Below are 27,284 nucleotides of genomic sequence, written 5' to 3'. Positions count from 1 at the left end.
GGGGCGTCACCTCTGGGGGGGGGTCGGGGGTCACCTCGGGGGGGGGTCACCTCGAAGGGGGGGTCACCTCGGGGTGGGGGGGGGGGGAGGGGGTTGGGCGGGGGGCTCCCCAAATGCTCCAGTTCCCGGGGCGGCGGGGGGGGGGGGGGGGGGGGGCGTCCGGGACCGACGGGGGGTCCCGAGCCGAACTTTTTTTAGGGGGGGGGGGGGGGGTCCGATCCCGGGGCCTCCGGTCGCCGCCGCGGGCCGGGTTCGGGGCCGGGTTCGGGGCCGGGTTCGGGGCCGGGTTCGGGGCCGGGGCCGGGGCCGGGGCCGGGCCGGGGCGGCGGCCGCCCGCCGTTGGTCCCCACCCCGGCCGGGGAAGGGGCGAGGCCCCGCCGCTCCGCGTTACAAGAGCCCGGCCCCGCTCGGGGCGCGGCCACTCGCGGCGCTCCCGCCGTCCCGCACGGATCGGCCGCCACCGGTACCGGTACCGGCAGCCGCCGCCGCCGCCTCCAGGAATCCGGTCCCGGTAACCGGGCGATGGCCCCGCCGCGGAGCTGAGCCCCGCCGCCCGCAGGTACCGGTTCGGGGACCCCGCGTTGGCACCGGTTGGGGTTCGGGGCTTTGCCGGGACGGGCGGCGGCTGCGGGCGGGGCGGGGCGGGGGGGGCCCGGGGGTGCGGGGGGGGGGCCGGGGGTGCGGGGGGGTCTGTCCCGGGTCTGTCCCGGGTCTGTCCCGGGGGTCCCGGGGGTGCAGGGGAGGGGGTCCCGGGTCTGTCCCGGGGAGCTCCGGGGGGCTCCGGGGGTCCCGGGGGTGCAGGGGGGGGTCCCGGGTTCTGTCCCGGGGGTCCCGGAGTGCGGGGGGGGGGGGGGGGTGTCCCGGGGGTGCAGGGGGGGGTCCCGGGAGTTTGTCCCGGGTCTGTCCCGGGTCTGTCCCGGAGGCGTCCCGGGAGGCTCCGGGGGTGCAGGGGGCGGGGGGGGGGGGTGGTCCCGGGGGGCTCCGGTAGCCCCGGGTCTGTCCCGGGGGTGCAGGGGGGGGTCCCGGGGGCTTCGGGAGTCCTCGGGGTGCGGGGGGGGGGGGGGGTCCCGGGGGGCTCCGTGGGCTCCACGGGGCCGGGGAGGGGGGGGGGGGGGGTCCTGCGTGGGTCCCGGGGGTGCAGGGGGGGGGCCCGGGGGGCTCCGGGGGTGCGGGGGGGGTCCCGGGGGTCCGGGCGCGCCCCGAGGCTCCGCTCCCGGGCTCGCTCAGGGCGTGGCCCCCCCCCCCCCGCCCCCCCCCCCGCTCCGCCGCGCCCTGCCCGGGCCCGGGGAGTCCCCGCGGGGGGCGGGGCAGCGGAGATCCCCCCCCTCCCCCCCCCCCGCCGCCTTCCCGCCCCGCCCGGGCAGGGGGGGACCCCCCGGGGGTGTCCCGGTACCGGGGGGGGGTCGGGGGGGGGGGGGGATCCCCCGGGATCCCGGCCAGGGCGCGGCTCCGCGGCAGCCGGGCGTGGGCGCTTTAATTACCGTTCATCAGGGCCGGTTTCAGCGCGGGGGTGGGAGAGGCCGGGGAGGCCCCCGGTACCGGCGCCGCGGGGGGGGTGGGGTGGGGGGGTCGATTTTGGGGGGCGCTTGACCCCCGCTGCCATGGGCTGGCGGGGTCGGTCGATGGGGAAGGGGGGGATTTGGGGGGGGGCGGAGGTGCCCCCCCCCCCCCCCCCCCGGCACCCGCTGTGGTTTGGGGTGCGGCCGGCACCCACGCGCCGCCTCGCACCCCCTCCCCCCCCCCATGGGGGATCCCCCCCGTTTTGGAGCGGCCGCTGGGTGCTGGGGCAGGACCCAGCGGAGCGGGTGCACCCCGAAAGGGACTGCAGCCCCATGAACCCCCAAATCGCCGCCTACCTGGCCGGGGGGGGGGGGGTGATGGCTCCGACCCCCCCACCCCAAAACTTTTTGGGGTGCGGGGCTGCGCGCGGCGGACCTGGGGACGAGCCGCGGCGGTCCCGTCATTCCTGCCGCCGTAACGAAGGGGTTTTTTGGGGGGGGCGGGGGAGCGGCACCCCACGCCCCAACGCCACCGCGCTCTGGCTGCGGGCAGCGTCCCCGGCAAGAGCCGGCAGCCGGTGAAACCGGTCGGGGAGCTGCCGCGGTGGCGGCGGCGGGAGAGTTTCTCGCGACGCCCGCGGGACTCTCGCTGGCGAGCCGGTTGAACCGGTACAGGCCGTGGGGGCCGAAGCCGCCGTCGAGGCTGCTCCTCTCCCCGTATCCCGGTTTTGGGGGTGGTTCCCCCCCCCCCCCCCCCCCCCCGGTTTCTTCCCCTTTTTTTTATTATTTATTTATTTTTTTTTTTTTAATTCCGTGGGCTTTGGCCGCGCCGGAGCTCGGCACCGAGGGTTTTCCTGGGAGGATCCCTGGCCCGTGCGTCACCGTCCCTCCCAGCCTGGCCGCCGGCCCTGGCTCGTTCCTCCTTGGGGGCCGAGCGCGTCCCTGCCCCGCGCCGCTGCCCTGCCCGTACCCGCGGGCAGGGGTGCAGGCAGCAGCAGCCAGGGTGCCCCCCCCGCCCCCCCAAGCAGGGCCCCAGGGGAGATTTGGTCTCTGCGGACCCTGAGCCCTGGAGCCCCCCGGGGTGGGGGTGACGCCGCGGGGGTGACGCCGCGGGGGTGACGCCGCGGGGGTGACACCGGGGGGGTGACACCGGGGGGGTCCTTGGTGACTTGAGAGGAGGAGGAGGGGGCCTGGGGGTCGCAGGGGTTTTCGGCCGCCCCGCGAGCCGGCGGCGCGATGCCGGTTGGGGCGAGCTGCGGCCTCGGCACGTCGTCCCTTTCGTGCCCCCGGCGCGGCGACCGCGCCGCGGCTGCGCGAACAACCCCAAGGCATTTCTGCTGGGGGGGGGGAGGGGGGGGTCCCCGGGGGCTCCGCCGCCGTCCCCGTCCCCCGGCGCGGCCGAAACGGCACCCGGGAGCGGGCGTCCCACGGGGCTTCGGCTTTTCTTTTTTTTTTTTTTGGGGGGGTGCTGGTAGGGGCGCGAGCGGCCGGTGGGACGCGGGGGTCCTCGGGCGCCGTCCCCACGTGGTGCGGGGCACGGTGACATCTTCGTCCGCCGCTGGGTGACATCTCATCTCGGCTGTGGCACGGAGGGGGGGGGGGCAGCGACTAAAAATACAGGGAAGGGGCAGCACGTGGCTCGCCCCAAAAATAGCAGCGGGCGGCGGCGGGACTGGCATTGCTGCGGAGGGCGCCGGCGAAGGTGTCCCCTTCTCCAGGAGGGGACGGGAAGGGCTTCTCCAGCCGCCATGGTCACCCAGGCCGTCCCCGAGCGGGCCGGGGGTGGGAAAATCCCGCTCCCCCCGGTTTCTCCGAGGCGGGGGAAGGAGCGGCGCAGGGTTTGGGTCGAGCTCGGCCGCCCGGAGCCTCTCCCTCCGCTCCGAAGCGGCCGGGCGAGCTCTGAGTCACCTCCCCGCCCAGCCCGCGGGACCTCTCCCCTGCTCCCTGACTCACAAACCTGTTTGTCCTCCGCCGGCGTCGAGCTTTCCAGATGGTTCGGTGGCCGAACGGATCGGCTTGGTGACACCCCTTGCGGACCCACAGGCTGGGCGAGGTGGGGTGGGACCTCCGAGGTCACCTTGTCCAACCCCCCCCATCCAGCCGGGCCACCTGGAGCCCCGTGGGACCACGTCCCGGCGGCTCTTGAAGGTCCTTAAGGATGGAGATGCCACCACCCCCCCTTTTGTCAACCTGTGCCGGTGCTTGGGGACCCCCACGGGGGGGAAAAGGCGGCTCCTGGGGGTCCGAGGGACCCTCCCGTCCTCCAGTTTGTGCCCGTGGCTACTGGTCCACCAGCCTGGGGTTGTTCCTCACCAGGGGCAGGGCTTTGCCCATCCCCTCGTTGAACAAACGCAGCCCAGGGCATCGCTCGCCTCTGCGGCAAGGGCGCGTTGGTGGCTCACGGCCAACTTGGTGCCCGCCGGGACCCCCGGGGCCGTTGTCCCAAGCTGCTCTCCGGCCGGCTGGCCCCCGAGGACCAAAAAACCGAGGACCACGCAGCTGGAGAGTGAAAAACCCCGGTCTTGCGCATGTCCTCGGGGCGCCCGGAGAGGCGGTGGTGTCCCCGTCCCTTGGGGACGTGGTCCTCCATGGACAACGCCTGCTTGAGGGCCGGACCAGGCGACCTCCGGGGGTCCTGTCCCACCTCAACCGGTCCGTGGCCCCGTTGAACGCTCGCCTAGGCGCTTTCGAGGTTTCTTCGGGGCTCCGCGAGGTGACGTCGTCTGCCGCGGGCGACGGTTGAACGTCTGCGCGCCGCCGCGAAGGGGCGGCACCGCCGTTGACCTTTCCGTGCCGAGGGGGCTGGTGTCCTCGCCGGGTTTGGTCCCGCTGAACCTTCAGGAAGGTTCACGTCTGGACGGGCTCCCTAAAGTTGCGCCGCTTCCGCGCTTGACCGATGTCTTGCTGCTGAACGAGCTGCTCGGAGGTTTAGAGCCTTGGCTGGTACCTGTAGAAAAGGACAAAACCCTCAAATCCCCTCCAGACCCCCCCCCTTTCCGTGTCCCCGTCTCCCCTTTTGCCGGCGGTGCTTGGGAGAGCCGCGAGGGGCGGCGGAGGCGGGGGAAGGAGCGGTGACGGGAGGCCGTTACTTTGGAGAACCCTTCCCGTCGCCAACCCGGGCGAGCCCCGGGCGGGCGTTTCGCCTCAAACCAGCTGGAAATACCGAGCTTCTCTCTAAATTCGGGGTTGGGATTAAGGAAGCGAGACCTTAATGATGCGGTTTACGCCCGTGAGCCGCTCGGGTAGAGGCTTTGCCGTGGGGAGTCCTGGTGTCCTCCCGCCCCGTGCTCCCGGACAGAGCGTCGGCTGCGGCGTTGGGCCTCTGCGAGGACCTGGCTTGTCCCGTCTTTGCCCTTCGCGACCTTTGCGGCTGCGTTGGGAGGAGGATTGCTCTTCTGTTTATTTCTTTGCCGCAGCTCGTGCGTGCCTGAAGCTCGCTAGAAATGGAGAAATCCCCTCAACTCGTTTTTAGGTAGCAAAAAAGTTGACTTTGGGGTGGCGGTCCAGGGCAGAAGGAGGCACGGGCGGAGCAGGAGAGCTGACGTTGCAAAGCTGCCGTTGCTTTTTGTACGTCCCCACCATCCAACGTTCGAATGTCTTCGGTTTCCATCTATAATGGCAGAAATATCGATTATTGAGCATCAGAGGAGCTCCTCCGAGGACCGTGTTGGTCCAAGGCGTACCGGTGACAACCTCTGGTCGGGGCAGCGAGAGGTGGTGGCCATTTGCCACCCTCGGCCGTGGTGACGTTTAGCTCTTACGCAGCTTATTGCTGCTTGTCCCGTTGGCTGAAAACACCCGGCTCGCAATACGGCCTCGGGCCGAGTCGCGCCACGGGCGGCACCCGTCCCCTCTGGGTGCCAAAGGTGGAAGGAGGAAAGAGGGAGCGGGAGGCAAGCCGGAGTTTCACGCGGACCTTTCTGATGTCTCCGCCAGGCTGGGAAGGTGAAACGAAAGCTGCTGCAAGGTCCGCGAGCGAAGGCAGAAGGATTCCTGGGGCGGATCCAGCCAGGACCAGCGTCCCAGCAAGGTCAGCGGGATGGAGCTGGTTTAGCTCTTCCTCGGCGTCCCATGCTCAAAACCCACGTCCGTCTTCCCCCGTCGCGCTTCCCTTCTCACCCCCTGCCTCTTTCCTTCCCCAGATGGAGAAGGAGGAGGAGACCCGGGAGATCCTGCTCCCCAACTGGCAAGGCAGCGGCTCCCACGGCATCACCATCGACCAGACGGACGATGGCGTCTTCGTCAAGCAAGTACAGCAAAACTCCCCGGCCGCCAAGATGGGCGTCGTGAAGGAAGGTGGGACCTTGGCGGAGGTGGGGCGGGGGGGGGAAGGTCTTTTTGGGGGAAAAAACAGGTTTTTTGTGTCTGGCTTTTCCATCTTGGCAGTGCCTCGGTTGCTTCCTCCTCCTCCTTGGGCAATAACCCCCTGGCTCAAGCGTCGTTGCTCCCTGTCTTGCTTGCGGTGGGGATGGGGGTCTCCTCCCTGCCTCTCCCTTCCGAAATATCTCAACTCTCGCCCCTCTGCTCACCCCCCCCCCCCCCCCCGCCCCCCAGGGGATCAGATCGTGAGCGCCACGGTCTATTTTGACAACCTGCAATCCGGGGAAGTCGCGCAGCTGCTCAACAGCATGGGCCACCACACGGTGGGCTTGCGCTTGCAACGGAAAGGGGACAAGTCTCCGCTGCCGGGACAGTCATGGTCCCACGACGTGTTTGCGGCCAGCAGCCCAGAAGTCGTTCTGGTGAGTGACGGGGAAGAAGGGATGAGGAGGGGGGAGGAAGCATCCTGGCGCTAACGAAGGTCTCTTCGTTTCCAGAGTGGAGATGACGAGGAGTACAGGAGGATTTACACGACGAAAATCAAACCCCGGCTGAAGTCGGAGGAGGCGGTGGAAGCGGAGTGCGGCAGAACGCAGAGCAGGACCATCACGGTCACCAGAAAAGTGACGGCGTACACAGTCGACGTCACCAGGCACGACGGAGAAAAAGACATCGACGTCGTCGGCACCGACTTCAAAATCCGGATCCCGACCCAGGAGATGGCCCACGTTGAAGCAGAACCTGGGAAACCTGTGATCAAAATGGCGGCGGGGGATCTGCCTGGGAGAGGCACCCAAGCCGCAGACTGGAGCATGGACATCAGAGGGGCACCTCCTGGAGCAACGGTTGAATCTTCTGCCCAGAAGTTGGATGTCCACCTCGGCGAGGCTCAGTTCGGAAAGCCGGGAATAACCGTGTCGGGAACGCAAGCGATGGGCGTTCACCTCAGGACTCGGATGGACCCTCAGCTGCCGGAGAGCCGAGTTCCTGGTGGGGAAACTGGAAAATCTGTTACGGTGGAGGTGCCGGGATGCGACGTTTCTGGCAGGGCGTTCCTGGGCCCCCAGGGCAGCTTGCCCAGAATTGAAGCAAATGGACAGATGGGGAACCTGGACGCGGGTTTTCACGTCAAGGGTCCCAGGTTGGACGGCAAAGGACACGTTTCCGGCGTGGGTGTCCAAGGGGAGCTGGGCGGGACGCTGTCACACGCTGATGCTTCTGCCCCTTGTCTTCAGGGAGATATCAAAGCCCCCAGAGTTGACGTTTCTTTACCGGCGATGGAAAATCCAGCTGTCGACGTGGGAAAAATCAAGATTCCGGTTTTGAAAATGCCCAAATTTGGGTTCGCGACGGCGGGATCTGGCATCGAAGCTCAAGCCCCGCAGGTGGGCACCGACGTTCCCATGCCAAAACCGCAGGCTCCGTGCGTGGACGTTGCCTCCTCATCTGTCCAGGTCACGGGACCCCAAGTTTCAGCTCCTTCGGTTAAAGTCCCACAGCCACAGGTGGACGTGGGGTTGAAGGGTGCTGTGAAGGTCCCCTCCCCAGAACTGGAGGTCCCCGGCGTGGCTGTCAAAGGACCCAGCGTAGAGCTCCCAGCTTCTGATGCAGATGTTCACGGTGGCAAGGGAAAACTCAAAATACCACACATGAACTTTCCAAAATTTACTGCCTTGGACTCGGAAGGGGAAGGTCCCGTTGTGGAAATGGTGCTCCCCAAGGGCGAGGTGGGACCGGCCACGGCAGATGTTGGCATTCCCGACGTGGCCATCAAAGGAGAATGGAAAGGCCCCAGGTTCAAGAAGGCTGAAACGCCCCAAATCTCTCTGTCGGATGTAAACTTGAACCTGAAAGGCCCTCAGGTGAAGGGCGATCTGGGCGTCACGGTCCCCAGAGTGGAAGGGGATGCCAAAGGACTTGGCTTTAAGGGCCTCAAGATGGACGGAAAGGCCCCCGATGTTGAATTTGAAGGTCCAGAGGGTTATTTGAAAGGGCCCGGTATACCTGCACCAGATGTGGACATTAAGGTGAAGGGACCTAAGCTTAAGGGAGAAGTGGATGTTTCTATCCCAAAGATGGGTGGCAACTTGAAAGGACCTCAGCTGGACGTTAAAGGTCCCAAACTGGGAATGGAAGTGCCTGATGTAGATGTCAAAGGCCCCAAAGTTACGATGCCAGAGGCACACGTCAAGACCCCCAAAATATCCATGCCTGACATCGACCTGAATCTGAAAGGTCCCAAAGTGAAAGGAGACCTGGATGTTTCTGCCCCAAAACTGGAAGGGGAGCTGAAAGCACCCGGACTTGACATCAAAGGCCCCAAAGTTGACATTGAGGCACCAGACGTGGACATCCACGGTCCAGAAGGCAAACTGAAGATGCCCAAGCTGAAAATGCCCAAGTTTGGGGTGCCCGGCCTGAAGGGAGAGGGCCCCGACGTTGACGTGACCCTTCCAAAGGGTAAAGTGGACATTTCTGGGCCCAGGGTAGATATCGATGTGCCAAGCGTGGACATCAAAGGGCCAGAAGGAAAACTGCAGGGCCCCAAGGTCTGTGTGCCAGATGTTGATCTGAACCTGAAAGGCCCCAAAGTGAAGGGCGACGTGGACATTGCCATTCCCACCGTAGCAGCTGATTTGAAGGGTCCCGGACTTGACATCAAAGGCCCCAAAGTTGACATTGAGGCGCCAGACGTGGACATCCACGGTCCAGAAGGCAAACTGAAGATGCCCAAGCTGAAAATGCCCAAGTTTGGGGTGCCCGGCCTGAAGGGAGAGGGCCCCGACGTTGACGTGACCCTTCCAAAGGGTGAGGTGGCCATTTCTGGTCCTGGTGTAGATATCGATGTGCCAAGCGTGGACATCAAAGGGCCAGAAGGAAAACTGCAGGGCCCCAAGGTGAAGATGCCAGAGATGAGCTTCAAGACCCCCAAAATATCCATGCCTGACATCGACCTGAATCTGAAAGGTCCCAAAGTGAAAGGAGACCTGGATGTTTCTGCCCCAAAACTGGAAGGGGAGCTGAAGGCACCCGAACTTGACATCAAAGGCCCCAAAGTTGACATTGAGGCGCCAGACGTGGACATCCACGGTCCAGAAGGCAAACTGAAGATGCCCAAGCTGAAAATGCCCAAGTTTGGGGTGCCCGGCCTAAAGGGAGAGGGCCCCGACGTTGATGTGACCCTTCCAAAGGGTGAGGTGGCCATTTCTGGTCCTGGTGTAGATATCGATGTGCCAAGTGTGGACATCGAAGGGCCAGAAGGAAAAGGAAAAGGTCTCAAATTTAAAATGCCTGAACTAAACATTCAGACGCCAAAACTGTCCATGCCAGATGTAGATCTCAGTTTGAAGGGCCCCAAACTGAAAGGAGATGCAGATGTTTCTGGTCTGAAGGTCTCTGGAGATCTGAAGGGCCCCAAAATAGATGTGGAAGGTCCCAAAGTGGATGTTGAGATGCCTGAAGTAGACTTGGAATGTCCAGAAGGGAAAATAAAAGGCCCCAAATTTAAGATGCCTAAGCTTAACATCAAGACACCTAAAATATCCATGCCGGATGTAGATTTGAACTTAAAGGGACATAAAACAAAAGGAGAGATGGATGTTTCTCTTCCGAAGATAGAAGGTGACTTGAAAGACTCTGGTGTTAATATCAAGGGACCGAAAATAGATGTTGAGGTCCCAGATGTCAACCTGGAGTGTCCGGAAGCCAAACTGAAAACACCAAAAGTGAAATTGCCTCATTTCAACGTGTCAGGCCCAAAGTTTGAGGGAGCCGATATAGATGTCAACCTGCCAAAAGGAGAGATAGATATTTCTGGGCCAGAGGCAGATATTGAAGGGCCAGAGCTGGATGTTGGAGGACCAGAAGGAAAGTGGAAAGGCCCCAAGTTCAGGATGCCGAAGCTGAATATCAAAACACCGAAATTATCCATGCCAGATGTAGATTTGAACCTAAAGGGACCCAAGGTGAAAGGAGAAATGGATATCGCGGCTCCTAAGATAGAAGGTGATTTGAAAGGGCCAGAAATAGACATTAAGGGGCCAAAACTCGATGTTGAGGCACCCAATATTGATTTGGAGTGCCCTGAAGGAAAACTGAAGGGCCCCAAGTTCAAGATGCCAGAAATGCACATCAAGGCGCCCAAGATCTCCATGCCTGACGTGGACGTTAATCTGAAAGGGCCCAGCATGAAAGGGGATATTGAAGTCTCAGCTCCCAAGCTCGAGGGTGACCTGAAGGGCCCCGAGGTGGACATCAAGGGCCCCAAAGTCAACATTGAGGCACCTGATGTGGACCTTCACGGCCCAGAGGGAAAATTCAAAATGCCCAAGTTCAAAATGCCCAAGTTCGGGATGCCTGGCTTCAAGGCAGAAGGCCCAGAGGTGGACGTGAACCTGCCGACAGGAGACCTGGATGTTTCTGGACCAAAGGTGGACATTGAGGGTCCGGAGCTGAATGTTGAAGCCCCTGAAGGGAAGGTGAAGGGCCCCAAGTTCAAGATGCCTGAGATGCACATCAAGACGCACAAGATCTCCATGCCTGATGTTGACTTGAATCTGAAGGGCCCCAAGCTCAAGGGCGGTGTGGATGTTTCTGTTCCCAAGCTCGAGGGTGACCTGAAGGGTCCCGAGTTGGACATCAAGGGCCCCAAAGTTGACATTGATGTGCCCGACGTGGACATTCATGGCCCAGAGGGAAAATTCAAAATGCCCAAGTTCAAAATGCCCAAGTTCGGGATGCCTGGCTTCAAGGCAGAAGGCCCAGAGGTGGACGTGAACCTGCCGACAGGAGACCTGGATGTTTCTGGACCAAAGGTGGACATTGAGGGTCCGGAGGTGGACATTGAAGGTCCAGAGGGGAAGGTGAAGGGCCCCAAGTTCAAGATGCCCGAGATGCACATCAAGGCACCCAAGATCTCCATGCCTGACATCGACTTGAACCTGAAAGGCCCCAAAGTGAAGGGGGATGTGGACGTGTCCGTTCCCAAGCTGGAAGGTGACCTGAAGGGTCCTGAACTGGATATAAAAGGTCCCAAAGTCGATGTTGACCTTCCTGACGTTGAGCTGGAAGGCCCAGAGGGGAAGGTGAAGGGCCCCAAGTTCAAGATGCCTGAGATGCACATCAAGGCACCCAAGATCTCCATGCCCGATGTTGACTTCAATCTGAAGGGCCCCAAGCTCAAGGGCGATGTGGACGTGTCCGTCCCTAAGCTCGAGGGTGACCTGAAGGGTCCCGAGGTGGACATCAAGGGCCCCAAAGTTGACATTGATGTGCCAGACGTGGACATTCATGGCCCAGAGGGAAAATTCAAAATGCCCAAGTTCAAAATGCCCAAGTTCGGGATGCCGGGGCTGAAAGCAGAAGGCCCAGAGGTGGACGTGAACCTGCCAACAGGAGACCTGGATGTTTCTGGTCCAAAGGTGGACATTGAGGGTCCGGAGCTGAATGTTGAAGGTCCAGAGGGGAAGGTGAAGGGCCCCAAGTTCAAGATGCCCGAGATGCACATCAAGGCACCCAAGATCTCCATGCCCGATGTTGACTTCAATCTGAAGGGCCCCAAGCTCAAGGGCGATGTGGATGTTTCCCTTCCTAAGCTCGAGGGTGACCTGAAGGGTCCCGAGGTGGACATCAAGGGCCCCAAAGTTGACATTGATGTGCCCGACGTGGACCTTCACGGCCCAGAGGGAAAATTCAAAATGCCCAAGTTCAAAATGCCCAAGTTCGGGATGCCTGGCTTCAAGGCAGAAGGCCCAGAGGTGGACGTGAACCTGCCGACAGGAGACCTGGATGTTTCTGGTCCAAAGGTGGACATTGAGGGTCCGGAGGTGGACATTGAAGGTCCAGAGGGGAAGGTGAAGGGCCCCAGGTTCAAGATGCCCGAGATGCACTTCAAGGCACCCAAGATCTCCATGCCTGACATCGACTTGAACCTGAAAGGCCCCAAAGTGAAGGGGGATGTGGACGTGTCCGTTCCCAAGCTGGAAGGTGACCTGAAGGGTCCTGAACTGGATATAAAAGGTCCCAAAGTCGATGTTGACCTTCCTGACGTTGAGCTGGAAGGCCCAGAGGGGAAGCTGAAGGGCCCCAAGTTCAAGATGCCTGAGATGCACATCAAGGCACCCAAGATCTCCATGCCCGATGTTGACTTCAATCTGAAGGGCCCCAAGCTCAAGGGCGATGTGGACGTGTCCGTCCCTAAGCTCGAGGGTGACCTGAAGGGTCCCGAGGTGGACATCAAGGGCCCCAAAGTTGACATTGATGTGCCAGACGTGGACCTTCACGGCCCAGAGGGAAAATTCAAAATGCCCAAGTTCAAAATGCCCAAGTTCGGGATGCCTGGCTTCAAGGCAGAAGGCCCAGAGGTGGACGTGAACCTGCCGACAGGAGACCTGGATGTTTCTGGACCAAAGGTGGACATTGAGGGTCCGGAGGTGGACATTGAAGGCCCAGAGGGGAAGGTGAAGGGCCCCAGGTTCAAGATGCCCGAGATGCACATCAAGGCACCCAAGATCTCCATGCCTGACATCGACTTGAACCTGAAAGGCCCCAAAGTGAAGGGGGATGTGGACGTGTCCGTTCCAAAATTAGAGGGTGACTTGAAAGGACCCGATGTGAATATTAAAGGTCCAAAGTTGGATGTTGATGTTCCTGATCTGGATGTTGAAGGTCCTGAGGGAAAATGGAAAGGACCCAAGATAAAAATGCCTGATATGCATATTAAGGCACCTAAATTTTCTATGCCTGATGTAGACCTCAACTTGAAAGGTCCCAAAATTAAGGGAGACTTGGATGTTTCTCTACCGAAAGTAGAGGGTGATGTGAAAGGGCCGGATCTGGAACTCAAAGGGCCCAAAGTGGACCTAGAAGCTCCTGACATAGACATCGAGGGCCCAGAAGGAAAGCTGAAGGGTCCTAAATTTAAGATGCCCGACATGCATTTCAAAGCCCCCAAAATCTCCATGCCGGACTTTGACCTGAACCTGAAAGGCCCCAAAGTGAAGGGGGATGTGGACGTTTCTGTTCCGAAACTTGAGGGAGATTTGAAGGGCCCAGACGTTGACATCAAAGGCCCGAAACTGGATGTTAATGTTCCCGACATTGACCTAGAGTGTCCAGAAGCAAAAGTTAAAGGCCCCAAGTTCAAGATGCCTGAAATGCACTTCAAGACACCAAAAATCTCCATGCCCGATATCGATTTGAACCTGAAAGGCCCTAAGCTGAAGGGAGACGTGGATGTTTCTGCCCCCAAACTAGAGGGTGACTTGAAAGGCCCCGAGATGGATATCAAAGGTCCTAAACTGGATATAGAAGCTCCTGATGTGGATATTGAGGTCCCAGAGGGGAAGCTGAGAGGCCCCAAATTTAAGATGCCTGAGATGCATTTTAAGGCTCCCAAGATCTCCATGCCGGACTTTGATCTGAACCTGAAAGGCCCCAAAGTGAAGGGGGATGTGGATGTTTCTGTTCCCAAGTTGGAAGGTGACCTGAAAGGGCCTGAGGTTACAGTAAAAGGGCCGAAAGTGGACATAGAGGCTCCAGATGTGGAGCTAGAATGCCCAGAAGGCAAGTTAAAGGGTCCCAAATTTAAGATGCCCGACATGCATTTCAAGGCCCCCAAGATCTCCATGCCGGACTTTGACTTGAACCTGAAAGGCCCCAAAGTGAAGGGGGATGTGGACGTGTCCGTTCCCAAGCTGGAAGGTGACCTGAAGGGCCCCGAATTTGACATCACAGGACCCAAAGTCGATGTTGACCTTCCTGACGTTGAGCTGGAAGGCCCAGAGGGGAAGGTGAAGGGCCCCAAGTTCAAGATGCCTGAGATGCACATCAAGGCACCCAAGATCTCCATGCCCGATGTTGACTTCAATCTGAAGGGCCCCAAGCTCAAGGGCGATGTGGACGTGTCCGTCCCTAAGCTCGAGGGTGACCTGAAGGGCCCCGAGGTGGACATCAAGGGCCCCAAAGTTGACATTGATGTGCCCGACGTGGACCTTCACGGCCCAGAGGGAAAATTCAAAATGCCCAAGTTCAAAATGCCCAAGTTCGGGATGCCGGGGCTGAAAGCAGAAGGCCCAGAGGTGGACGTGAACCTGCCGACAGGAGACCTGGATGTTTCCGTCCCAAAGGTAGACATTGAGGGCCCGGAGGTGGACATTGAGGGTCCTGAAGGAAAACTCAAAGGTCCCAAATTTAAAATGCCCGAGATGCACATCAAGGCCCCCAAGATCTCCATGCCTGACATCGACTTGAACCTGAAAGGCCCCAAAGTGAAGGGGGATGTGGACGTGTCCGGTCCCAAGCTGGAAGGTGACCTGAAGGGCCCCGAATTTGACATCAAAGGACCCAAAGTCGATGTTGACCTTCCTGACGTTGAGCTGGAAGGCCCAGAGGGGAAGCTGAAAGGCCCCAAGTTCAAGATGCCCGAGATGCACATCAAGGCACCCAAGATCTCCATGCCCGATGTTGACTTCAATCTGAAGGGCCCCAAGCTCAAGGGCGATGTGGACGTGTCTGTCCCTAAGCTCGAGGGTGACCTGAAGGGCCCCGAGGTGGACATCAAGGGCCCCAAAGTTGACATTGATGTGCCCGACGTGGACCTTCACGGCCCAGAGGGAAAATTCAAAATGCCCAAGTTCAAAATGCCCAAGTTCGGGATGCCTGGCTTCAAGGCAGAAGGCCCAGAGGTGGACGTGAACCTGCCGACAGGAGACCTGGATGTTTCTGGACCAAAGGTGGACATTGAAGGTCCGGAGGTGGACATTGAAGGTCCAGAGGGGAAGGTGAAGGGCCCCAAGTTCAAGATGCCCGAGATGCACTTCAAGACACCCAAGATTTCTATGCCAGACATTGACCTAAATCTGAAAGGACCCAAAGTGAAGGGTGACGTGGATGTGTCCGTCCCTAAGCTCGAGGGTGACCTGAAGGGTCCTGAGGTGGACATCAAGGGCCCCAAAGTCGACATTGATGTGCCCGACGTGGACCTTCACGGCCCAGAGGGAAAATTCAAAATGCCCAAGTTCAAAATGCCCAAGTTCGGGATGCCGGGACTGAAAGCAGAAGGCCCAGAGGTGGACGTGAACCTGCCGACAGGAGACCTGGATGTTTCTGGTCCAAAGGTGGACATTGAGGGTCCGGAGGTGGACATTGAGGGTCCAGAGGGGAAGGTGAAGGGCCCCAAGTTCAAGATGCCCGAGATGCACATCAAGGCACCCAAGATCTCCATGCCTGACATCGACTTGAACCTGAAAGGCCCCAAAGTGAAGGGGGATGTGGACGTGTCTGGTCCCAAGTTGGAGGGCGACCTGAAAGGTCCCAAAATTGACATCAAAGGACCCAAAGTCGATGTCGACCTTCCTGACGTTGAGCTGGAAGGTCCAGAGGGGAAGGTGAAGGGCCCCAAGTTCAAGATGCCTGAGATGCACATCAAGGCACCCAAGATCTCCATGCCTGATGTTGACTTCAATCTGAAGGGCCCCAAGCTCAAGGGCGATGTGGACGTGTCCGTCCCTAAGCTCGAGGGTGACCTGAAGGGCCCCGAGGTGGACATCAAGGGCCCCAAAGTTGACATTGATGTGCCCGACGTGGACATTCACGGCCCAGAGGGAAAATTCAAAATGCCCAAGTTCAAAATGCCCAAGTTCGGGATGCCGGGGCTGAAAGCAGAAGGCCCAGAGGTGGACGTGAACCTGCCGACAGGAGACCTGGATGTTTCTGGACCAAAGGTGGACATTGAGGGTCCGGAGGTGGACATTGAAGGTCCAGAGGGGAAGGTGAAGGGCCCCAAGTTCAAGATGCCCGAGATGCACATCAAGGCACCCAAGATCTCCATGCCTGACATCGACTTGAACCTGAAAGGCCCCAAAGTGAAGGGGGATGTGGACGTGTCTGGTCCCAAGCTGGAAGGTGACCTGAAGGGCCCCGAATTTGACATCAAAGGTCCCAAAGTCGATGTTGACCTTCCTGACGTTGAGCTGGAAGGCCCAGAGGGGAAGCTGAAGGGCCCCAAGTTCAAGATGCCCGAGATGCACATCAAGGCACCCAAGATCTCCATGCCCGATGTTGACTTCAACCTGAAGGGCCCCAAGCTCAAGGGTGATGTGGATGTGTCTGTCCCTAAGCTCGAGGGTGACCTGAAGGGTCCCGAGGTGGACTTCAAGGGCCCCAAAGTTGACATTGATGTGCCAGACGTGGACCTTCACGGCCCAGAGGGAAAATTCAAAATGCCCAAGTTCAAAATGCCCAAGTTCGGGATGCCTGGCTTCAAGGCAGAAGGCCCAGAGGTGGACGTGAACCTGCCGACAGGAGACCTGGATGTTTCTGGTCCAAAGGTGGACATTGAGGGTCCAGAGCTGAATGTTGAAGGCCCAGAGGGGAAGCTGAAGGGCCCCAAGTTCAAGATGCCCGAGATGCACATCAAGACGCACAAGATCTCCATGCCCGATGTTGACTTCAACCTGAAGGGCCCCAAAGTGAAGGGCGATGTGGACGTGTCCGTCCCTAAGCTCGAGGGTGACCTGAAGGGTCCCGAGTTGGACATCAAGGGCCCCAAAGTTGACATTGAGGCACCCGACGTGGACATTCATGGTCCAGAAGGTAAAATAAAAATGCCCAAGTTCAAAATGCCCAAGTTTGGGTTGTCCGGCTTGAAAGGAGAGGGCCCAGATGTTGATGTAAATCTACCTGAAGCTGATGTTGCTATTTCAGGTCCAAAGGTTGATGTTTCTGTTCCTGACCTGGACATTGAAGGACCTGAAGGAAAACTTAAGGGTCCTAAGTTTAAGAAGCCTGACATGCAATTCAATGTTCCTAAAATCTCCATGCCAGATATCGACTTAAATTTGAAAGGCCCAAAAGTGAAAGCTGACATTGATCCTTCTCTTCCCAAAATAGAGGGTGAGCTGAAAAGTCCCAAGGTAGACATCAAAGGGCCAGAATTCGAGGTTGAGGGCCCGAAGCTTGATCTAGAAGGAAAGTCTAAAAAACCCAGGTTTAAACTTCCAAAATTCGGCTTTTCTGGTCCTAAAGTGCAAAGCCCTGATGTGGATGTGAAACTTAAAAAACCTGACATTGAAATCTCTGGTCCGAAAGTTGATGTTCATGCTCCAGATGTGGACGTCCAGGCAAAAGCGAAAGGGTCAAAATTCAAAATGCCTTTCCTGAGTATTTCGTCACCTAAAGTTTCAATGCCAGATGTGGAGCTCAATCTGAAAGGGCATAAACTAAAAGGAGAGTTAGATGTTTCCAGCCCGAAGCTGGAAGGGGAACTGAAGGGTCCTGAGGTGGACATCAAGGGCCCCAAAGTCAACATTGAGGCGCCTGAGGTGGACGTTCATGGGCCGGAGGGTAAACTCAAAATGCCCAAGTTCAAAATGCCTAAATTTGGGGTCTCTGGGTTTAAGGCTGAGGGGCCAGAGGTGGACGTTAGCATTCCGAAGGGAGAGCTGGATGTTTCGGGTCCTAAGCTGGATATCGAAGGTGCTGGTTTGGAAATCGAAGGGCCGGAGGGGAAGCTCAAGGGTCCCCAGTTTAAGATGCCAGAACTGAACATCAAAGCACCCAAGATCTCTATGCCCGACATCGACCTGAACCTGAAAGGCCCCAAAGCTAAGGCAGATGTGGACGTCTCCCTTCCCCAGGTGGATGTGAAGGGCCCAAAAGTGGATGTGGAGGTTCCTGACCTTGACATTGAAGGTCCCAAAGGAAAATTGAAAGGCCCCAAATTTAAAATGCCTGAAATGAATCTCAAGGCTCCCAATATTTCCATGCCAGACTTTGATTTCAATTTGAAAGGTCCCAAGTCAAAAGGAGGTGTGGACGTCGATCTTTCAGTGCCAAAACTGGAAGGGGATTTGAGCGTGCCGGACGTTAACATCAAAGGACCGAAGGTTGACATCGATGCTCCTGAGCTGGATGTTGAAGGGCGAGAAGGAAAACTGAAAGGTCCCAAGTTTAAAATGCCGGAGATGCACATAAAGACTCCCAAAATCTCCATGCCCGATGCCAGCTTAAACCTCAAAGGTCCCAAGCTGAAAGGGGACATAGATGTTTCTGCTCCGAAGCTAGAAGGGGATTTGAAGGCTCCCGACATCAATATTGAAGGCCCCAAAGTTGACATTGATGTGCCCGACGTGGACCTTCACGGCCCGGAGGGAAAATTCAAAATGCCCAAGTTCAAAATGCCCAAGTTCGGGATGCCTGGCTTCAAGGCAGAAGGCCCAGAGGTGGACGTGAACCTGCCGACAGGAGACCTGGATGTTTCTGGTCCAAAGGTGGACATTGAGGGTCCGGAGGTGGACATTGAAGGCCCAGAGGGGAAGGTGAAGGGCCCCAAGTTCAAGATGCCCGAGATGCACATCAAGGCACCCAAGATCTCCATGCCTGACATCGACTTGAACCTGAAAGGCCCCAAAGTGAAGGGGGATGTGGACCTGTCCGTTCCCAAGCTGGAAGGTGACCTGAAGGGTCCTGAACTGGATATAAAAGGTCCCAAAGTAGACATAGATGTTCCTGATGTGGAGATTGAAGGCCCAGAAGGAAAACTGAAAGGCCCCAAATTGAAGATGCCAGAGATGCATTTTAAGGCTCCTAAAATTTCTATGCCGGATTTTGATCTGAACCTGAAAGGCCCGAAAGTGAAGGGGGATGTGGACGTGTCTGTGCCGTGTGTGGAAGGTGACCTGAAAGGGCCAAAAGTTGATGTTAAAGGTCCTGAGTTGGATGTCAGTGCCCCAGATGTTCAAATCGAGGGCCCAGAAGGCAAGTTAAAGGGTCCCAAGTTCAAGATGCCCGACATGCATTTCAAAGCCCCCAAAATCTCCATGCCGGACTTTGATCTGAACCTGAAAGGCCCCAAAGTGAAGGGAGACATGGACGTTTCTGTTCCGAAACTTGAGGGAGATTTGAAGGGCCCAGATGTTGACATCAAAGGCCCGAAACTGGATGTCGACCTTCCTGATGTTGAGCTGCAAGGTCCTGAAGGGAAGCTGAAGGGCCCCAAGTTCAAGATGCCCGAGATGCACATCAAGGCACCCAAGATCTCCATGCCTGACATTGACTTGAACCTGAAAGGCCCCAAAGTGAAGGGGGATGTGGACGTGTCCGTTCCCAAGCTGGAAGGTGACCTGAAGGGCCCCGAATTTGACATCACAGGACCCAAAGTCAATGTTGACCTTCCTGACGTTGAGCTGGAAGGCCCAGAGGGGAAGCTGAAAGGCCCCAAGTTCAAGATGCCCGAGATGCACATCAAGGCACCCAAGATCTCCATGCCCGATGTTGACTTCAATCTGAAGGGACCCAAGCTCAAGGGCGATGTGGATGTTTCTGTTCCCAAGCTCGAGGGTGACCTGAAGGGCCCCGAGGTGGACATCAAGGGCCCCAAAGTCGACATTGAAGTACCAGACGTGGACCTTCACGGCCCAGAGGGAAAATTCAAAATGCCCAAGTTCAAAATGCCCAAGTTTGGGATGCCAGGGCTGAAAGCAGAAGGCCCAGAGGTGGACGTGAACCTGCCGACAGGAGACCTGGATGTTTCTGGACCAAAGGTGGACATTGAGGGTCCGGAGGTGGACATTGAAGGTCCAGAGGGGAAGCTGAAGGGCCCCAAGTTCAAGATGCCCGAGATGCACATCAAGGCACCCAAGATCTCCATGCCCGATGTTGACTTCAACCTGAAGGGCCCCAAGCTCAAGGGCGATGTGGACGTGTCTGTCCCTAAGCTCGAGGGTGACCTGAAGGGTCCCGAGGTGGACATCAAGGGCCCCAAAGTTGACATTGATGTGCCAGACGTGGACCTTCACGGCCCAGAGGGAAAATTCAAAATGCCCAAGTTCAAAATGCCCAAGTTCGGGATGCCTGGCTTCAAGGCAGAAGGCCCAGAGGTGGACGTGAACCTGCCGACAGGAGACCTGGATGTTTCTGGTCCAAAGGTGGACATTGAGGGTCCAGAGCTGAATGTTGAAGGTCCAGAGGGGAAGGTGAAGGGCCCCAAGTTCAAGATGCCCGAGATGCACTTCAAGGCACCCAAGATCTCCATGCCTGACATCGACTTGAACCTGAAAAGCCCCAAAGTGAAGGGGGATGTGGACGTGTCCGTTCCCAAGCTGGAAGGTGACCTGAAGGGTCCTGAGCTGGATATAAAAGGTCCCAAAGTCGATGTTGACCTTCCTGACGTTGAGCTGGAAGGCCCAGAGGGGAAGGTGAAGGGCCCCAAGTTCAAGATGCCCGAGATGCACATCAAGGCACCCAAGATCTCCATGCCCGATGTTGACTTCAATCTGAAGGGCCCCAAGCTCAAGGGCGATGTGGACGTGTCTGTCCCTAAGCTCGAGGGTGACCTGAAGGGTCCTGAGGTGGACATCAAGGGCCCCAAAGTCAACATTGAGGCACCTGATGTGGACCTTCACGGCCCAGAGGGAAAATTCAAAATGCCCAAGTTCAAAATGCCCAAGTTCGGGATGCCTGGCTTCAAGGCAGAAGGCCCAGAGGTGGACGTGAACCTGCCGACAGGAGACCTGGATGTTTCTGGACCAAAGGTGGACATTGAGGGTCCGGAGGTGGACATTGAAGGTCCAGAGGGGAAGGTGAAGGGCCCCAAGTTCAAGATGCCCGAGATGCACATCAAGGCACCCAAGATCTCCATGCCTGACATCAACTTGAACCTGAAAGGCCCCAAAGTGAAGGGGGATGTGGAGCTTTCTGCACCTGATCTGGAAGGCCCTAAGGTTGAGATTGAGGCCCCCGATGTGGACATCAAAGGCCCCGAAGGGAAGCTGAAGGGCCCCAAGTTCAAGATGCCCGAGATGCACATCAAGGCACCCAAGATCTCCACGCCAGACTTTGATCTGAACCTGAAAGGTCCTAAAGTAAAAGGCGATGTAGACATGTCACTGTCAGGAGCAGAATGTGAACTGAAAGGTCCAGAGGTCAATGTCAGTGCTCCAAAATTAGACATAGATGCCCCTGATGTTGATATTGATGGCCCGGAGGGTAAATTCAAGCTGCCTAAATTCAAAATGCCCAAATTTTCCATGCCTGGCTTTAAAGGGGAGGGAGTGGATGTGGATGTGAACCTCCCCAAGGGAGACATCGACATTTCGGGCGCCAGCGTAGATGTAGAGGCTCCCGATCTGAATTTGGAGGGCAAAGTCAAAGGTCCCAAATTTACAATGCCTGAAATGCACATCAAGGCTCCCAAGGTCTCCATCCCTGATGTGGACTTCAACATCAAGGGGCCTCAACTGAAAGGAGATGTAGATGTTTCTGGACCCAGGCTTGAAGGTGATTTGAAAGCACCCCAAATTGATGTGAAAGCCCCCAAAATAGACGTTGAGGCTCCCGATGTGACCATCGAAGGGCCGGAAGGGAAACTCAAAGGCCCAAAATTCAAGATGCCAGAAATGCACATCAAGGCGCCCAAGTTCTCTATGCCCGACGTTGACTTCAATCTGAAAGGCCCCAGGCTGAAGGGCGAGGTGGATGTCTCAGCACCGAAGCTGGAAGGGGATTTGCAGTGTCCAGATGTTGACATCAAAGGCCCCAAGTTGGACATTCAGGCACCCGATGTGAACATCGAAGGGCCGGATGGAAAACTGAAAGGGCCCAGGCTCAAGATGCCAGAAATGCACGTCAAGACCCCCCAGATCTCCATGCCAGACATAGACTTGAACCTAAAGGGACTGAGGCTGAAAGGCGATGCTGACCTTCAGGGCCCGAAGCTCGAGGGAGGTCTGAAGGGTCCTGAAGTTGATATTAAGGGCCCCAAAGTAGATATCGAGGGCCCGGAGGTTGACGTTGATGGTCTGGATGGAAAAATAAAGATGCCTAAAATGAAGCTGCCCAAGATTGGCTTTAAAGGAGAAGGTCCTGACGTGGACGTGAACCTGCCAAAGACAGAGGTCGATCTTTCAGGCCCCAAGGTAGATATCGCTGTCCCGGGTGTGAGTGTCGAAGGTCCAGAGGGCAAACTGAAAGGTCCTAAACTGAAGATGCCAGAAATGCACGTGAATGTTCCTAAAATCTCGATGCCCGAGATAGACTTGAGTTTGAAAGGCCACAAAACGAAGGGAGGCGTTGACATTTCAACCCCAAAGATAGAAGGTAACCTGAAAGGTCCCGAAATTGATATCAAAGGCCCAGAATTTGGAGTCAAAAGCCCCGAAGTCGACGTCGAATGTCCTGACCTGAACATCGAAGGCCCGGAGGCAAATGTCAAACTTCCCAAGTTTAAGAAGTCAAAGTTTGGGTTTGGGATGAAAAGCCCCAAGGCAGAAATCAAGGTCCCGGGGGCTGAAGTGGATTTACCTGAGGCAGAGCTGAACGTGGAGTCGCCTGATGTCAACATTGCTGGAAAGGGTAAGAAGAGCAAGTTCAAGATGCCGAAACTTCATATGAGTGGCCCTAAAGTTAAAGCAAAGAAAGGTGCGTTCGATGTGAATGTGGCTGGTGGAGAGCTCGACGCGAATTTGAAATCTCCCGAGCTGGATGTGAACGTAGCTGGGCCGGACGTGACAATAAAAGGTGACGCTACGGTGAAGTCCCCCAAAGGGAAGAAACCCATGTTTGGGAAAATCTCCTTCCCGGATGTTGAATTTGATCTTAAATCGCATCGATTCAGAGGGGATGCTTCCGTGGCAGTCCCCAAAATAGAGGGGGAACTTAAAGCGCCTGATCTGGAAGTCTCTGTGCCAACTGTCAAAGGCGATGTAAAAGGCCCGAGTCTCAACGTGGACGTCGGAGCTTCTGACGTGAGCCTGAAGAAACCAAAGTTCAAACTTCCCAGTGGGCAGGTGGGCGTAGGGGACGTGAAAATTGAGGGCGACCTGAAAGGACCCGCCATCGACGTTGCCGTTCCCTCCATCCCGGTGCCAGATGTCGACTTAAATGTGAAAGGACCAAAAGTAAAAGGTGAAGTCAGCGTTCCTGGAGCAGAACTGGAAGGTCCCGAAGGAAAGCTGAAATTGCCCAAGGTGGGAAAAATGGGTCTCGGTCTGGAAATGCCGGATGCAAACTTGGATATCGCGGTCCCAGCCGTGGAAGGAGGCGTGAGCCTCCCTTCGGCTGACGTGAACCTCCGAGGTGTTGATGTAAAGCTCAAAGGGCCCCAAATCTCTGGACCCGATTTTGAAGGAAACCTGAAAGGACCAAAAATAAAGGGAGATCTGGATGTTTCGAGTTCTGTGGAAGGGCCAAATGTCAGCCTGGAGGCGCCAGGCATTGACATTGGAGGCTTGGGAGGGAAGCTGAAGCTGCCAAAGTTTAAATCCCCCGCTATGGAGGGACCGGAGCTGAGCGTGAAAGGAGGCGTCGACTGCTCCGGCCCACAAATGGATGCGAAAGCCCCGGGTGCAAATCTCAATCTCGGCATCCCAGGCATCGATATCAAAGGGCCCTCGGTGGACGTTTCGGCCCCGGATTTGGATGTAAACCTGAAAGGACCAAAGTTGAAAGGAGATCTTGACGTTTCTGCTGACATTAAATCCCCCAAAGCATCAGCGGACGCATCTGATGTCGGCTTTGAAATTCTGGGTGGCACCATCAAGCTCCCGTCCCTCAAGCTCCCCCAGTTTGGTATTTCCAGTCCTGGTGTGGATGGAGCTGATGTAGGCGTCAGTCTTGAAGGTCCCCAAGTGAAAGGAGGCCTGAAGGGCTCAGGGGCTGGTGTTGGGTTGGAAGGACCTGACGTGGAATTGAAAGGGCCTAAATTTCAAATGCAGGCACCTGGCGTTTCCTTGCCGGACGTCGACCTGAAGCTGAAAGGACCAAACCTACGGGGTGATGTAGATGTTGCCGGTGAAATCAAAGGTCCAAAAGTCAGTGTGGAAGCACCTCGTGTCGACATTAAAGAGCCTGGAGTGGGCGTCCGCCTTGACGCTCCCGCCTTGGACGCGTCTGCACTGAAAGTTTCCGGGTCGGGTTTTAATGTCAATGTAAAAGGGCCGAAGATCAAAGGTGGTGCCACCATCTCCGGAGAGGCGGCAGCGCCCGCTGTGAGCGCCGGCGGGGGAGCTTTGCACGTTACCGGCCCCAAGGTGGGAATCGGAGGTCCCAGCATCACCGCGAGTGTCCCGCAAGGTAGCCCAGAAAGCAGCCTGGGAAAAGTATCGTTCCCCAAGCTGCGAATGCCTAAATTCGTGTTTTCAGACCCCGAGGTGAAGGGCAGAGAGATGGGGGTTGATGTCGAGTTCCCCGGGGCGGATGCGAACCTCCAGGCTGGCGCCGCAGAGCTCGAGTCAGAGGACGCGGATGTCAGACTAAAGAAATCCAAAATCAAAATGCCCAAGTTCAATTTTTCCAAGCAGAAGGGGAAGAGCAGCGGTGCCCTGGGCTCCCCGGAGGTTTCTGGGTCCGTTTCGGGCTCGAAAGGCGACCTGAAGAGCTCCAAGGTCAGCTTGGGGTCCGCAGAAGGCGAGCTGGATGGGGGAGAAGGTCCGTCGGCGAAAGGGAAGTTCTCCCTCTTTAAAAGCAAGAAGACGCGCCACCGGTCGTCGTCCTTCAGCGACGAGCGCTCGGCCCACTCGACGCCCACGGGAACCCTGGAGCTGGACATCGGCTCGGGCGCCGACAAGGGGAAACAGGGCAAAATGAAATTCGGGACGTTCGGGGGGATCGGCTCAAAAACTAAAGGGTCTTACGAGGTGACGGGAAGCGATGAGGAGATGGGGAAGGTGCAGGGCAGCGGGGTCTCGTTAGCATCCAAAAAATCGCGTTTGTCCTCCTCCTCCAGCAACGACAGCGGGACAAAGAGCGGCTTCCGCATGCCCGGGGTGGAGCTGACGGTGGCCAAGAAGAAAGAGTAGCGCGGCTGTACATAGGTGCCTGTGTATATAGGTAGCCCTTCCTGGGTTTGTATATACATTTTGTAGCTTGGGCTACTTTCAAGCTCAGCGAGCGAGCGGGGGTCCGGGGGGAAGCGCCGCGGCGGGCGCCGAGGGCTGCGGCGGGGCCCCGGGCGCCCCGGCCGCTTTTCCACGCTCGAGAGGGCGGCTTGTGCATGAAATGCTGAGCGCTTCAGTTTACTAGCAAGCTATTTTTGATAATTGGGGTTTTTATTTTTTGTTTTTTCCTATTTTACTGAATGTTTTCAGTGTTTGGTTCATGGAAACGAGGTGGGTTTTGTTTTGGTTTTTTTTTTTTTCCCCTCCATCTTAGTCTTTTTTGGCTTTTATTTGCGGGGCTGAAACTTCTGTCAGCTGAATGCATCTATTAAAAAAAACAAAAAACCAAAAAAACAACAGAAAAAAAAACCCACCCTGTAAAACGCAGCTGTAACCGAGCCGCGGCCGTCGAACTCCTGCTACGGGGTTGGGGAAAAAAAAAAATAAAATAAAATAATCCGAGTGTTTCCCGTGGTTTGGTTGCGTAAGGGCGCGGTATCAAATCGGCGGCGCGCGGGCGAGGAGCAGGAACCGTCTCCAAAGGTTTTTGCGCGTTGCTACGAAGCGACCGAGCTCGAAATTGGATTGGATTTGAAATTTTTATTTTTATTTTTTTTTTGTTCTTTGGTGCCTCTATGCCTTTGTTACGTTATTGGTAGGGGGAGGAAGAAGAAAGTTGTCGCAGTTGCGGCCTGGAACCTTGCAGCAGCCGCTTTTTCTGGCGTTTGGTATAATATTTGTTACACGATTGTATCTTGAGTTTTAAAAAAAACAAAAACCCCAACAAACCAGCAAACAAACCAAAAAAAGCAAAACCCCTTTCAGCACTTTAATGGCAAATTAATTGAGAATGTAAGAAGAATGATCTTGTAAAATACAAATAAAAAGTTTATTAACCGTGCCTTAGCCTAAGCGCTGCCCGTGTGTTATTCAGCGTCACGGTTTTAGGGTTATTTAACCCCAAAGTTGAGGTTATTTACCCTTGAAGCGGCTTGGGATGGCCCGGAGAGGCTTGAGAGCCTCCACCTCGCCCTCATTTTAGTAATTTTTATCCCTTAAAAATTATATTTAAGCGGTTTTGCAGGGATACAAGGCGGGGGGGGGGCGGTGGGCTGCTGGCGGGGGGCCGCCGTCGGGGTAAGGCCGCACCAAGGGCGGCGAGGGAGCGAAAAGAGCCCCCAAAAATCATCGAAACGGCTGCGGGCGGCAGAAATCGGGGGTTAAATGGGAAATAAAGGGGTTAATGGGGAAGAATATTAAAAAATACCCACCCCCCCCCGCGAAGGCCCCTGGGTCTGCGCCCTCCAGCCCTCCAGGGGGCGCTGTCGTCCCCCCCGCCACCACTGAGGCCCTTCTTCCCCCCCCGCACCACTGAGTCCCGGGTGGCGCGGTGCGCATGCGCGAATGAGGCGGCGCAGCGCCACCTCCGAGCGCCAGGGGGCGCTGTTTCCCGTCGCCCTCCCGCCGCGGGGCATGCCGGGAGTTGTAGTCCTCCGCCATGTTGCCTGAGTCGGCCCCGATGCATGCTGGGGGCTGTAGTTCTGTTATGATTTCCCCCCCCCCCCGTTGGCCGCAGTGCATGCTGGGAGGTGTAGTTCTGAACCAAGGCAGGGCCTCGTCAGCCATGTTGGCCGCGAGGTGCAGGTCTCTGCCCAGGGCCCCCTGCCAGCCATGCTGGCCGCAGTGCATGCTGGGAGCCGTAGCTGGGGCTCCCGGTGACCACGCTGCTCTTGGCCCCCTCCAAACCTCTCCTGAAGCCATCAGCCCTCTTCAACCAAGGCTGGAGAACAAAGTCTTTGCCTTTTAGACCACCGATCCAGTCACGCTTGGCTAATATGGCCACCACCGTGGAGAGGCGCTCAACCCCACATCCGCCAAGCCATGAGGGCACGTTCACCACCATTGTTGCATTAGGCCACCACGGCCGTGAAGATGTGTTGACCACCATCAAGCGTGTTCGGAAACCACGTCCACCAAGCCATGAAGATGCACTCAACGCCATTGCTGTGGTGGCGAACCACATCTGCCAAGCCACGAAGCCGCGCTCAACACCATCGGTGCGTTAGAAAAACCACGTCTACCACCACGAAGACACACTCAATACCATCGCCGCGTTGGGAAACCAAGCCATGAAGAGGCGCTCGGTACCACGGTCGTGTTTGGCAACCACATCTGCCACCACGAAGACACATTCAACACCATCGTTGTGTTAGGCGACCATGGCCACCGAGCCATGACGCTGTACCGACCACCGTCGTCATCGCATTGGGAAATCACATCCGCCGCTGTGAAGATGCGCTCAACACCAGCATTGTGATGGTGAACCACGTCCACCAAGCCACGAAGACGTGCTCAACGCCAGCACTGTGATGGGAAACCACGTCCTCCACCATGAAGATGCGCTCAATGCCTTCATCGCGTTGATAAACCACGTCCGCCAAGCCGCGAAGATGCGCTCAACACCAGCGTCGCGTTGCGCAACCATCTCCACCACCATGAAGTCGCGCTCGATGCCTTCATCGTGTTAATGAACCACGTCCGTGAAGCCACGCTCAACACCAGCGTCGCGTTGGGCAACCATCTCCACCGCCAT

The 27,284-nt window shown here is 57.5% G+C and overlaps 1 protein-coding gene across 5 annotated transcripts; it reads left to right on the top strand.

Moving 5' to 3' along the window:
• Nucleotides 1–427: 427 nt before the first annotated feature.
• AHNAK (AHNAK nucleoprotein) lies at nt 428–25,592 on the top strand. 5 transcript variants are annotated; one of them, XM_082334458.1, is made up of 6 exons: nt 428–559; nt 5,436–5,529; nt 5,642–5,795; nt 6,054–6,241; nt 6,317–10,774; nt 11,381–25,592. In XM_082334458.1, exons 3-6 carry the CDS (start codon nt 5,642–5,644, stop codon nt 24,611–24,613), a joined length of 18,033 nt encoding a protein of 6,010 aa, XP_082190584.1. In that variant the 5' UTR covers nt 428–559; nt 5,436–5,529; the 3' UTR covers nt 24,614–25,592. The 5 variants fall into 5 exon arrangements, with proteins under 5 accessions (XP_082190584.1, XP_082190581.1, XP_082190582.1 ...); XM_082334455.1 differs by having other exon boundaries at nt 10,997–25,592; XM_082334456.1 differs by having other exon boundaries at nt 6,317–11,671; nt 11,894–25,592.
• The last annotated feature ends 1,692 nt before the right edge of the window (nt 25,593–27,284 follow it).

This window comes from Platalea leucorodia (assembly GCF_965183815.1).
Source record: "Platalea leucorodia genome assembly, chromosome: 34".
Classification (NCBI taxonomy): Eukaryota; Metazoa; Chordata; class Aves; order Pelecaniformes; family Threskiornithidae; genus Platalea; species Platalea leucorodia.
The sequence above is the reverse complement of the archived record's forward strand: the minus strand, read 5'-3'. Positions and strand labels throughout refer to the sequence as shown.